The following is a 13,174-nucleotide window of genomic DNA, read 5'->3' on the forward strand; positions in this document are numbered from 1 at the left end:
GACAGGGATCGCTCCGAAGTAATGCTTCAATACAATATCGTATAACCTACTATTCAAAATCTAAAATTAATCAGCTTGAATAAAATATCATGGCAAAAATAAATTAATAAAAAAAATTGAAAGACTAATTCACATAAAAAATGAATTATATATTTAAATAAAAAATTAAGTATATATTTAAATAAAAAAGAAAGTATATATTTAAATAAAAAAAAAATACATACTTAAATAAAAATAAAGTATATATTTAAATTAAAAAATTTATATATTTAAATAAAAAAGAAAGTATATATTTAAATAAAAAATAAATTATATATTTAACCTACAGAATATTCATTCAAAGTTTGGGATCCAGCAGATATATAAATTCTAAAACGATCCCTCATGTCCTCTGTGAGCAAGTAACCTTTTATTTGCACTTTTCACAATATATAACAAATCATCTATTTTATTGTCAGGTTCTTCTTGGCTTTTTAGTACAAGGAATCTCAGCCCTATCCCCCCCCCCCCACTTCAAGGTAAGTTAAAAAAAATTTCATGAGTTAATGAAAATAATAACTACACTAACTGCTAGTAGTAGATATCCCCATCCTGTAAAAAATATAAACAGATTGGATCAAATGTCATGTCACAATCCTAATCCCTTCTACAAGTTTTGGTTTTGCGTCAACTTCCTGTCCTCCAACATGCTGTGTTTGTCCAATATTTTACACAATCAGTGGACAAGTGATATAATTCACAAATTAAGGTACAACAACTGTCAACGAAACCTAATAAATGCCAAGTCGTCATAAGAGAGCAGTAATATAGCTTATAAATTGTTAGTATTTACCACAAATAAGTCAAATTTAACTATCAATCAAGAGAAGAACTGAAAATACAACTAAATAACATCAAAACTTTTCTTAATTAATATATAAATTTTTAAATTGTTCTTTTTTTCGCATATCGTATCGCTAATCCCAAAACCCAAAATACTATTGAATAGTGGCACATTTAAAAAAAAAAATTGATTTTATCTAGAATTGGATATATTTCAAAGAAGGTAGTAGTAGAATAGTAGATTGCTATTAGTTTCTTTACTGAGGTCTTCATACAGACTTTCCTAAAGCTGTTATAATTATTACAAATTAACTCCATTATATTGAATACCTCAAACAAAACATAAAAAAATAAAAAACATTTTTGTCAGACGTGCCACTATTCATGCAAAGCGGTAATATGATTTACAACACTCTAGTTAAGAGGCTCAGTAACTGAGCTTTTTACTTTCATTCTATAAACACAAGCTTCAAAAAATATACATTATTAAGAACTAATTCAGAATTGATTACATTTTCACGAATTTTCTTAGCCTCGTTTAAGTACTTTAATATTGCACAGGCATTTTTCTTGGCCTCGTTTAAGTACTTTAATATTGCACCGGCAGTTTTCTTTATTAGAATTATAAACAATATTCATCTTCAGTAACTATCAGTAATTATTCAGTCTTTACAATTAGACTTATTTTTAATGTGTTCATGAGATAGTCACCTATAGATCAAACCTAAGAACTTAAATTTGAAAAATAGTCAAATGATTTTTTTTTTATTGAGGGAACATAGAAGAAGTTTTCAAATTTAATGAAGTAGAAAATATTATTGGGAGAATATTAAATACTAATAACGGGGAGCAATAGAATACTAACATATTAATGGAAGACACCAACGTTGGTCTGCTCTGTGTATTCTATACCACTACCTCTATGCAAATATTAAAATTAGCATGAATATCCTACATAATTACAGGTAAATACCAAATTAGTAGTAACCAGTACATTTCATTAGAAAATAAATTTGAAAGTTCATGATAGAACTTAAGTCTATCGCATTTAATAAAAGTTTGACTGATAAGATCAGAACATTCTCAATATTTCCAATCAAAGGTAGGAAATGTAAATAAATTTGTTAAATAGCAACATTTAAAATTAATAATAAATGAATATTGTGGTTTATACAAAGACCGTATGTTGCTTATTATTTTTTTATGTTCTAGGGATGCATTTGTAAAAAGAACAGGGTTCCGAAAGCAATCTTTTGTACAAAAGCAAATATCACGGAGACTGAAGATTCTACAGTCAGAATGAAATTTATCACCATCGGTATAGACTAAATCAAATGTATGTAATCTGATAACACTTAAAACGAGCAAATAGAAACACAACTGTAATACCAGAGTAGTGTACTCAATAATAAGTGCATGCCTACCTAGAACTCTTTTGAGATTCTTTTCCAAGTTTACATCTAAAGTTTAACTATATTATTTTATTATTACTTCATCAAAAATTACAAAAATTTTTATTTTGCACTATAAAAAATACTTTGAAAAATCAAGTTGTTTATTGGTGTTATAAAAAAATTGGATACGAGTTTATAAATTCCGAAATTAAGGAAAATCTTCAATTTTAATATTATCTTAGGGACAAATTATAACACAATACAAAACCTACATAAGCTATAAAATGTGTCTTACACTGAATCTATTAATACTACACACACTAAAAATATTTAATGAGAACTTCATAAGTAAAAACGTGAGATCTTTAGTACAACTCGAGATGTGGAAGTGTGGCCTAAAATTCATGACATGAACCCTAAAACAATCTAATACGAGCTGTAATATTAAATAATTGGTGACGTAGCTGAGGAGTCAGCACCTTACTTCCAAGGAACAAAGTAATCTCAGTTATCTTACTGAAAATGTTTTGTTTTTGCAACAGACTAATAATAAAGCAAAATTTGGCACTTGATCTATTGAATACTAAAAATAAAACAAAAAGACAATCTTAATATTTTTTTCGTACTTTGATAATAATAGAATTGTGATAAAAATGTTTAAAATATCACTAAAACAAGAAGGAACATTAAAAAATATGAATTAAACAAAAGAGATTACTAAAAATTAGTTCATAGTATGCGAAACATTAACCAAAAGTTTGAATGACAAATTTATATTAAAAAATAATGCAGGCTCAATAATGTTTTAAAAGTAGTAATAACTCGAAGAATTTAAACCTTTAAAGACACCATTTCCCTCTGTTATTGCTTTTATAATGATTAGTCAGACAATTGTATATATTTTAAGCTGACATAACTATTACAGTCCTCATGAAGAGGGTAATATAAATCGTAGCAACTCTATCCCTCTAATCTTCATCTACGTATATTTAATACCTTATATACAGTGAAATTGACAATTTTCTGATAACCTATATAGAAACTAGTAGACACACTATTGATATGTGTAAGGAAAAATACACGTGCAAATAAAGCCAATCCATATCATGGAAAGGAAATATCAATACAAAAATAAATTCTAGTAAATTAACCTAACTTGGAACAAATAGATATACAATGTTAATCATTGTTCTGATAAGTCAATTACAGATAAATTAATACCCAATTTTCATCAAAATGCAGTAGGGTAATCAAAAGAGCATCATTTCCAAAACACCAAGAATATATGCCATTAATACTATCTATAAATAAATAAATATAAAATTAAACTCTGATTTATGCTGAGTTGATTCAGCTAGCTTCTTCCCCTTCTCTCGTGTCCTGGAGTCCAGCGCAACAATGCAGCATGAGCACAGTAAGAGCTTGAAGACGCTCTTCACTTTTCCCAACCAAGAACGCTATCTTGGCCTTAGTTGTAGCATTGTCACTGTTTTGCTCTTCACGCTGGAGGGCAGCATGATTTTGGCTTTCTGCATCTATTTCATGCTTAATTTTGCTCATCTGGAATGAATTAATGAAATAAAAATAGTTTTAATTCACACAACAAAAACAACATGAATTGTAATGTTTATTAATTTAATATTTTTCTATATATTAATAATAAATCAGCAAACTTAACCAAAAGCACTATTATTTTAAAGAAATACAGAATAAAAACATATGGCGCTGTGTGGGCACGACACAAAAGACTAATGATGACAAAAGGTTATGTGATTTCATCTATTATACATATGAGATGACAAAAATCAAAAATAAAGAAACATTAATTTAAAATTCAATTGATATAAGTATATTATAAAAAAATAAATTTAAAAATATATAGCTGTTTGTTTGGATTAAAGAACAAGGATTACTAAAAAAAATATCTACTGGATTTCTAACTGAGTAATCCAGCTATCGTACTTATATGCTAAGAAAACTTACCATTTCATCAATCTTGCCTTTCCTAACATTTGGTGGAAAATCAGCAAACAGCATTTTACCAGAAGCTTTGGCAGCATCCATCAACCCCTCATCATGAGGACGGGATAAAAGTGCTTCTAGGACGTCATTAATTTCTTCACCACTCCTCAATGAAAACAAATTTTCTTCAACAACAGAAGCCTGAGAAAAATATTCATATGTATTTTTTAAAATTATTTTACATAAAAAGATTTATAGAGCAATTATAATTTTGATACACAGTGTCATATTTTTAAAGTTTCTTCTTCAAGAGGCTGTGGGCACAATGATAAAATCAGAGATGGATTAGATAAATAAGATTTTTACAAATGAGCCTGTAATTATATGTATAATTTTGTAAAACTGTAATATGTACTATATTGTAAAACTGTAATATGTACTATAATATTAAGCTATAATGATAGTCATCTTTGGTTCTCAAAAATAAATAATTATTTACTATTGAGCTTGGGTGCTCCTCAAGATATTCACTTCATCACAAATTTCTATCTTATCCTAAGCTTGCAGTTACAGAAGAAGTAGTTGTATTGGTGAACAAAATTTGACTTTAAAGGTTTGTAAGCCAGTCGGTATGGATCAGTTTTCAAATAAACATTTTTTTTAAATATTTATAAATAGTCCCATATCACACTGAATTTAACCAACTCTGGTTTTAATTATTTTTGAACTAAATATTGTAAAATAAAAAAGCTTATTTTTTTCTTTAGAACATCTCTAATGGCCACTGCACCAACAGACACAGTCCACAAAAAGAAAATAATTGATGTTTTTATTTTAAGAAAATAACTGATCAACCAAATGACAAAAGAAGTAGCCAAGGAAGGGAGGAAAATACAATCAACATTAACAACAAAAACCAAAATTTGTATTCATATAACAACCGAGATCAATTACCTAAATGTTCCATTGTTATAAACGTCTTCTTAATGCTAATAGGTCGTGACGTTAACAGGGTAAAAGCCAATCAATTAAGTGAATGGCCAAAACTGGACAAATTCATGAGTTCTCTAAATATATTATGCAATCAAAGGTAATATTACATTCAAAACCATTTAAAATATTAAAAGCCTCCAACTGCAGCACAAAACATCCTCAAGCAAATGCTTTCGCTCATAACTTCAACGTTTTAGAATAAAATAACAATAACTGATAAAAATTAACTTAAATTAAGTTTAATTTATGCATTTCTCAACCGAAACACCTAAAATGGCAAAGCCAACACCCAAAGCTACTATATTTTATAGTTCAGCCACAAGAAGCAAATTATGCACACCACAGATGATGAAACAGAAGATGAGGATTATACATAAATGGAATAAAAGAAATAGTTTTATGGAATATAAATTATGAAAATTGTAAATGAAAGAGTAAATATCTTGTAGAAAGGAGCAATATTCATATTAATTTTCTATATTTATGAGGTAGTAAGTAGAAGGATCAAGATGAGACAAGCCATGTTTTAAAAATAATAATTTTTCAAGACTTGATACAGAGAACCTTAGGAGGTGGAAGTATCAATAGTTAGAACTGTTTAATTCAAAACTTTTCCTGATCTTTTAATGTTAGCTGAAAGGTTTAAACAGCTAAATACAAAATAAGAATGCCTCAAAATGCACTTTTCAAACATTTTGTCAATTGGCTTAGTGGACCCCAAATTAATAAGAGTTGAAAACAACAGCTTTATTTGAATCAACTTGTTTTCCTTTTATTTCTTAAGCTTTTACCATATATATCAACAAGGAGATTTTTCACAAAGCTAAACTAGTTGCAGTATAAAAAAAGAGACTCATGTAATCTAATAACTATGCAATCTTAATTTATTTTTATCAATAATGAAAATTTGGAACTATTAATATCAGCAAAGTCATTAATATTAATATTAAAGCCTCAGAAAAATTTTTAAAATTGTGTAAAGGTATCACACCTTACATTATGTATAAACTAAAGCGTTTTTCAGTCATTGACACATATGGGTTTATTTTTAAACCAATAAAATTCATGATGGGAGGAATTAAACCCTTGTCATGACGTTTTTCAATTTCAGGCGCTTTTTAAATATTGCTCGATTTAACTATCTTAAAGTTTCCTCTTCCTGTTTTAAGCTAATATTTCAACAGTGATATAGGGCAGTCGCTCCCAACCTACTCGCTATAATTGTCTGTTAAAAAAGTCAGATAAGTAAGGCTACTAGGGGGAGGGCGGGAGTGGAGGGTTTCATTTTTTACTTTGTTTTTTTAATAAATAAGAATCGAGGATATGGAATGATATGAACAAGAATATTTGCAATAGCAAATACCAATAATCAAGAACGAATAAACAAACACCAATAACCAATAATGAGTAAACAAATTACACGAATCCCTGCTATAACAAATTAATAATTATAGTTTAAAAAAAAAATGAAAGGACTTTAATTTGTCAAGTGTCATCAACATTGAAAGGATTCATTGATAAATTTAATGAGAGATTTATGTGAAAATATAACCCTTGTATTAAATTGATTTAGGAGAGTACTGAGGCCGAAGCACATTATAGCATTATCCAAAGAATATTATAAATGAAAATTAAATATGAATAACAAGCAGCAGAGCTTGCAGATAGAACAATCTGCAAAAACCTTTAACATCATTAGTATCATTATTAGTTTCAGAATCAACAACATTTAATTTCGTCACCACAACATTAATCTAACAAAGGTGAATATAGCTATTTTTCAAAGACCAGAAAAAAATTTCATATTTTACTTATAGCATCTTTATTAAGAAAAACTTTTTAACTCTGGGTCTGTTTACTTCTTTGGAGTCCAGTCTTTTTATTGTTTTTAATACTTTAGGTAAATTAATAAAATGCGTTCATTATTTAAACGTGTTGATGATAATTTATTGGATTGTTTCACATGAAATATCAATTTTCATGGAGAAGGATAATTGAATAAAAAAACTTTGACATCAAAAATACTTAATTTAAAGCATTATCTATTTTTTCCATGTTTTTCCTAACAAGTAAAAATTTATCTAATTCCAGAACAATTTAGAGTTTTGAGAAGATATAATTGGTGTAAAGTAAAAATGGCAAATTCAAATATTTTTTTTGTGGGTACTTTTTACTGGTATAGTTATTTATACTAATTAGTTTAACTATGTGAAACATTTTCATGAATATTTCAAATTCTAAAAAATATAAACATATTGCAGGCTTTTGATTCAAAAACGATTCCCTATTTTTTTTTAACCCTTTTTATGTAACACACAACATCATAGCCACATACAGAAAACAATTTTCCAACCTGCATTTTATTTTTAAAATTTTCCGATGACTGAAGTTGTCATAATTCCTACAGAGGTGACAGTTTGAAGGAGAATGGAGAACAAGCTGGATGTAGAAGATGTTTATAGTTCCATTATTTTCTAAAAAGTTCTTCCAAAGATGAAATGTGGCATATAGTAAATAAAGGACCCTTCCAATTTCTCAATCCAGGTTAGGTTGTATTTTTGAAAATTGTTGATGAATTTGGTCAGTTGTACTGGAATAGATGTAGAGGCAATTGTTTCATATGGAAACGAAAAGGAATCACGAATGACCCAAGCCATAGACCATCATATGGTCACTATTTGTTTTTGTTTTTTTAAAGAATATATTTGTGTTTGGCATGAGTCCTGGCTTTACGTCAACATTTTCCAACTGACATGATCAGTGCCTATATTGGCACACTCAATCTATTTTTCACTGCATGCAACAATTCTTTTAAAAAAAAAACTAATTTTTTCAACCTTAATAAGCATTAATATATTTTAAATATTTGAGTTTAAACTGATAAAACAATAAAGCACCAAAATCATCTCAATTTCCAGACTTGTATTAGAAGGAATAAAGTAAATATAAGAAATGAATTTCATGTGAAATAATCCAAAAAATATCAGTTTTCAATGACCATAATATCTTAATACATTATATTAAAAATTATCACAAAACACAAATGAAATTTGCAATATGACAGGCAGAACTACACAACTTATCCAAGACAATATGTTAAAGGTGCACGATAAAAAAAAAAAAAATAAAAAGGTGCTTATAACATTTATTACCATGCAAACAGGTGATAGATAATCTGCAAAGATGGACGTAACTGGAAGAAATTTACAGTGTAGGCAATTCAGTAGCAAAAAGCGTCCTTAAAGCAATGCCTGAAAACTTCAAAGGGAAATTTGAGATGCTACAAAATAAAAGGAGTGGTTTAAAAAGGAAGTCAAAATAATAAAATTTTTATTTAAAAAAAAAAATAAATTTAGGCTGAGAAACCATGAGATAAGAAAAATTGCCTCATTGAAGAAGATGAAAAAGGAAATAAGACTTATGGCAAGATAGATACAAATTTTGATAGGAATAGAATGATAATCTAATGAAAATGAAGAGGATGAATTACTAACAGCAATAGAGAAACTAACAGAAATTACAATTATATCCAAAATGTGTAATTGGTTTGTTTAAAAATGAATCAAGGGGTCATAATATATTTCATCATTTAAATTTTAGCAAAGGATATATAATTATGAAATTTCATTTTAAATAGAAACATTCATTGATTCATTTAGGATGACATTTCATCCTATCCATCCATTATTAGGTCTATCTTACTTGATAATAATATGTATTTTATCAAATTCTTAGAGAAAGGGTTCGGCCAAATAAATAAATGTAAATAATTTCTAATAAAATTTAATTTTACTAAATTTTAATAAATAATTTATTGTTCCAATAATTTGGTGATATACTCAGGCTATATAAGAATTTTTTTGATCTATCTCAAGAGAGACAATGCCTAAATTAACTCCAATCCGAGTTCTTCAATACAGGTATGTCTATACACCCTTAATGTCCCTTCGGTTATAAAACTGTATGACAATAAGTATTGCATCTCGTCTAACACTTCCATATACCAAGTACTGTGCCTAAAAACATTCTTTATACTTAAAAAAGAAAACTTGATTGATTATATAAATTTATACAAATATCCAAATATAGAGAATAAATATTTTGAAGTAAATAAATTTTTAAATATTTAATATAATTCAAAGTTATTAAATTACTCATTAAGTATCAATTCGATAAATGTAATTCATCCTCTATTTATAAACCCTGAGTTTGATGGAATTAGCCACTATTTAAATAAAAGAAGAAGATGGAGGAGCAAAGAGCCTAAGCATGATTTAGCATATTTAAGAAAAGCAATTAATTTATAAGATAAATAATGATAGCGCTTTATAAATAGGTACTACCTTTCTTGATTGTGACGGTGAGTGGCTGGGAGATGGCGGCAATGAGGCCAGCTCAGGAGGGGCAAGGCTTGACGCCGAGCCCGCTCTTTTCAGGCCACTCAGCAGCGAGCCCAAGCCACTACGCTCTGAGCTACTCACGTTCCCCTCGCGTTTATACAGCTATATAACCACCACCATTATAAAAAATATATAATCAATATATACAAGTGTAAAGTATTAAACCGATGAAAATGTGTTCAATCTCATGCAAAACAATAACAAATTGAATAAAACAAACAAATATTTTAACAGTGGGTTCATTAAAATACTTGCAGGTGAAAAAATAAATAAAATTAAAATACTTCTTGCTTCATTTAATGAATTGACAACCTGAGCGTTGATATCATCAGGTGGTGTGGTGATGATTTCGGGTTGTACAGAAGGTCGTCGCAGATTGGTTCTAGCGCAGCCAGCACCAGCTTGAGCTTTAACAGCACACTTCTTATGGCAACTCATGAGGCAACCTTCACACTGGAGGGCATCTTTCAGCCAGATCTATATCATTGACATTGATATTTTTTTAATAACCTTATCTGATATCATATTTAAGCTATTCTAAAGAAAAATGGTCACTGACTTTACAATTGGAGGACCAGCGTAAGAAAGATTCCAACAATTCTATTTTCTAAATGGGATTTTTTACCAAAAATATCTCAATCATTAACACTCTAAATTCTATTGATAATATTATTCTATTGTAAGAAATATTAAATTTTAATATTATTATTGTATCCTTATTATTTATGTTTCAATTTCCGATCCAGTAAATCAAATTTAAATTCTTAATAAATATTTCTCTGATTCATTTTTTGAATTGTTCTGAACATTACTCATTTATTTATTTAATTTTTTTTCTATTTACTAAAAAAGGCTAAAGGAGCAGTAAATTACAATTTGAATATTACTAACACTCAAGGAAAATTCAAAGGCAGATTAGTTTCATAATTGCATTTAGATAATAAACCACTAAGCCTATAAAATATCATGTTCGATTGCAAATCTTATTTAGGTAGTTGATATTAGGAAAATTATACATTTATGAGAACAGGATTTTTTTAAAATTAATTAAAACATGTTTTATTAAAGATGGACTGGTGTAGCTCAGTGTGTAAGGTCCTTGTAGGACCAGGTATAGCTGAGGATGTTAAGCGACTGCCTCATGACTGCAGTGGTGTCAGTTCAAATCCAGCCTGGTTGGTTACTTCTATATAACTCCCCCTATATCAGATATGACCAGGGAGGGGGGGTCATAAAAAAAGTGTGTAAGGTCCTGTGCTACTAGCTCCTGGGACCTGGGTTTCAATCTGGCGGTGCACCTTTAATTGGGTGGTGACAAATCTGGTGGTTGAGCATGATCATAAACGAATCATCTCCTTGTATAGCTCCTGTTCCAAAAACAGTACTTCCTTACAAAGTACTGAACTCCTAAGCCTTCATTGGTTGTAGGGTACACATTTATTTATAAACATTAACTTTTGAAAATTTGGGCATTGTCTCTGAAAATAGCGATATAAAACTTTTAATGATTTTTTTTTTTTAATTCTCTTTATTCCAAATATCTCCTGCCTTCACACTTGAACTGATTTTACAAATGGTTACTAATGTTTTTAAGATAAGTGTAGAAATGAAGTTAATATTTCACTAATAATATAATAAAAAGTGAAATTATAATGACCTTTTTGAAGCAGAATCCACACTGAGTGACCTTCTCAAAATGAGTTCGAACAAAGTCATGTTTGGGACCAGAAATGACCTCAGGTATTTCCGGAAGTATTGTTGATGAGGAAGATGATGAAGGACCAGGAGTTGGTGATGAAGCAGCAGTAGTTTGATTTGCTACACCCAAACCGGTACCAGTAAATGCAAATGATAGGAGGACGTCTCCAAAGCACAAGCATGGCTCAAACCCAGGATGTGATGCCAGGCTGTTACCAATACTAAAAAACCAATAAGTTGCAAATAGACATAAATCTAAAACAATACAATATTATAATTTTTACCAACTTATTTTAAAAATATATTGCTGAATAACATAATCAATTAAGGAGTTTTTTTTATCAAATATAAATAGATCCACTTCTAAAAATTTAAGTTTCTTTTTTTTGGCAAACTAAAATTCTACAACCAATACTTACTCATTTCATTTCAAAATTTATATTTTCACCTGTAAAATAGATGATATTAATCAAAATTATCAATAAAAATTTAACTTATCTCCACTAGATGCTCCCATAATACTTTTTTAATTACAATTTACTAAAAATGGATTTATCAACTTTTGATAAAATACTCCTCAATTACACGCTGATGTTTTTTCCTTTTAATCCTCAACAATTTAAATGATAATTAAATCGATGTAATATGAGGATTAAAGATCTAGCAATACCTTGCAGTCAAATTGGGATTCGGCGGCAATAATGAATACAATGCAACGTGATGACCAGGGGATGGCGGGCAACAGTGAGGTTTCACTGGTAAGCTAATGTGACCAAGAAGATTATTTTTCTCACTACCACGACTCCACACACTTAGGTTTACATATTTATGATCAGGGAGAACATTGATCTTGAATGTTTCATTAAATTGTACAACCTAAAAAGAAAAGAACATAAATTTGTGACTTTATCAAGCAACATTCTAATAGGCAGGGTTTAATAAGAAGAATAACTACAATTTTCAAACTTATAACTACAGTAGTATAGCCAAAAATATAGAGGCAAAACACAAATAACTGAAAATATGTAAATGAAGCACTCAACAGTTAGGTGTTCCTCAAGTGAAATGCATACTATGTTTATACGATGTGTTTCAACACAAGTTGCATTCCAGAGAATATTAAACAACAACATTTGTCATTCACCATTGTAAAAAAGTAATCAAGCTCCCATTCTTCATGGAAGTGATAAGTTTTCGATTTTTTCGGTTTACTATTCATGTTCATGGGTATACCAGAATGAAAAAAAATATGATAACTTGAAGAATAAATGTCAAATTAAATATTTTCCTAGAAAATTCAAAAACTCCTGAACTGCAGTAGTTATCTCTGTTACATTGAGAGAAAGGATAACAATACTGCATATTACTATCAGGGACAGCAATTCAAGTACATTAAAATCTAATATAGATATATTCAAATTTACAAGAAGTATGTTAAAGTTACAATATATTTATTACGGTTTACAATACTGACTTCTTAATGTAAATAGAATTATTGTTATTCCTAATATATTTGTAAAACTGTCCCTTATTTCTCTCAGTGTAATGATTGCAGTTTAGAGATCTTCTGCCGAGAATGGTCACTTATCAAGTAAATAGATAGGTAAGAAAAGCAATTTAATTTAAAACAAAGGAAGGGGACTTGCATTTTAAACAGGATTAAAATTGAAATTCAACGTGGTCACTAAGGATAAATAATATTGATTGATTGTGGATTCATATTTACTTTAGAAAATGGGACATCCTTCGTCGAGAACATTTGTGGTTTGGAGGCTTCCATTTCCGCTTCAGAACATAAAGATAAACGAGGTATCCCTTTACTATGCTCAGGGCTACCACTGATGGACCTTTTAGCAGGAGAGTCTAAAATATTATTAAAAAAATAAATAAATAGTATATGGTTAA

The 13,174-nt window shown here is 29.0% G+C and overlaps 1 protein-coding gene across 5 annotated transcripts in view; it reads right to left on the reverse strand.

Moving 5' to 3' along the window:
• Window positions 1–277: 277 nt before the first annotated feature.
• The window catches only part of Pdzd8 (PDZ domain containing 8), a 21,633-nt gene continuing 8,736 nt past the window's right edge, over window positions 278–13,174 (reverse strand). Inside the window, exons 10-16 of one of the 5 annotated variants that reach the window (XM_014431867.2) lie at window positions 12,996–13,132; window positions 11,940–12,145; window positions 11,229–11,490; window positions 9,884–10,048; window positions 9,515–9,673; window positions 4,200–4,379; window positions 278–3,776 (exon numbers count right to left, since the gene is read on the reverse strand). In XM_014431867.2, coding sequence (XP_014287353.1) covers window positions 3,567–3,776; window positions 4,200–4,379; window positions 9,515–9,673; window positions 9,884–10,048; window positions 11,229–11,490; window positions 11,940–12,145; window positions 12,996–13,132 — 1,319 coding nt within the window. In that variant the 3' untranslated portion in view covers window positions 278–3,566. Of the gene's footprint in view, window positions 3,777–4,199; window positions 4,380–8,323; window positions 8,430–9,514; window positions 9,674–9,883; window positions 10,049–11,228; window positions 11,491–11,939; window positions 12,146–12,995; window positions 13,133–13,174 lie in introns of those variants that run through there. The other 4 variants (XR_001344222.2, XR_010843677.1, XM_014431868.2 and 1 more) reach the window with 4 other exon arrangements.

The sequence above is a fragment of the Halyomorpha halys genome, unplaced genomic scaffold, assembly GCF_000696795.3.
Source record: "Halyomorpha halys isolate HHAL.00 unplaced genomic scaffold, Hhal_1.1 Scaffold1010.1, whole genome shotgun sequence".
Taxonomy (NCBI): Eukaryota; Metazoa; Arthropoda; class Insecta; order Hemiptera; family Pentatomidae; genus Halyomorpha; species Halyomorpha halys.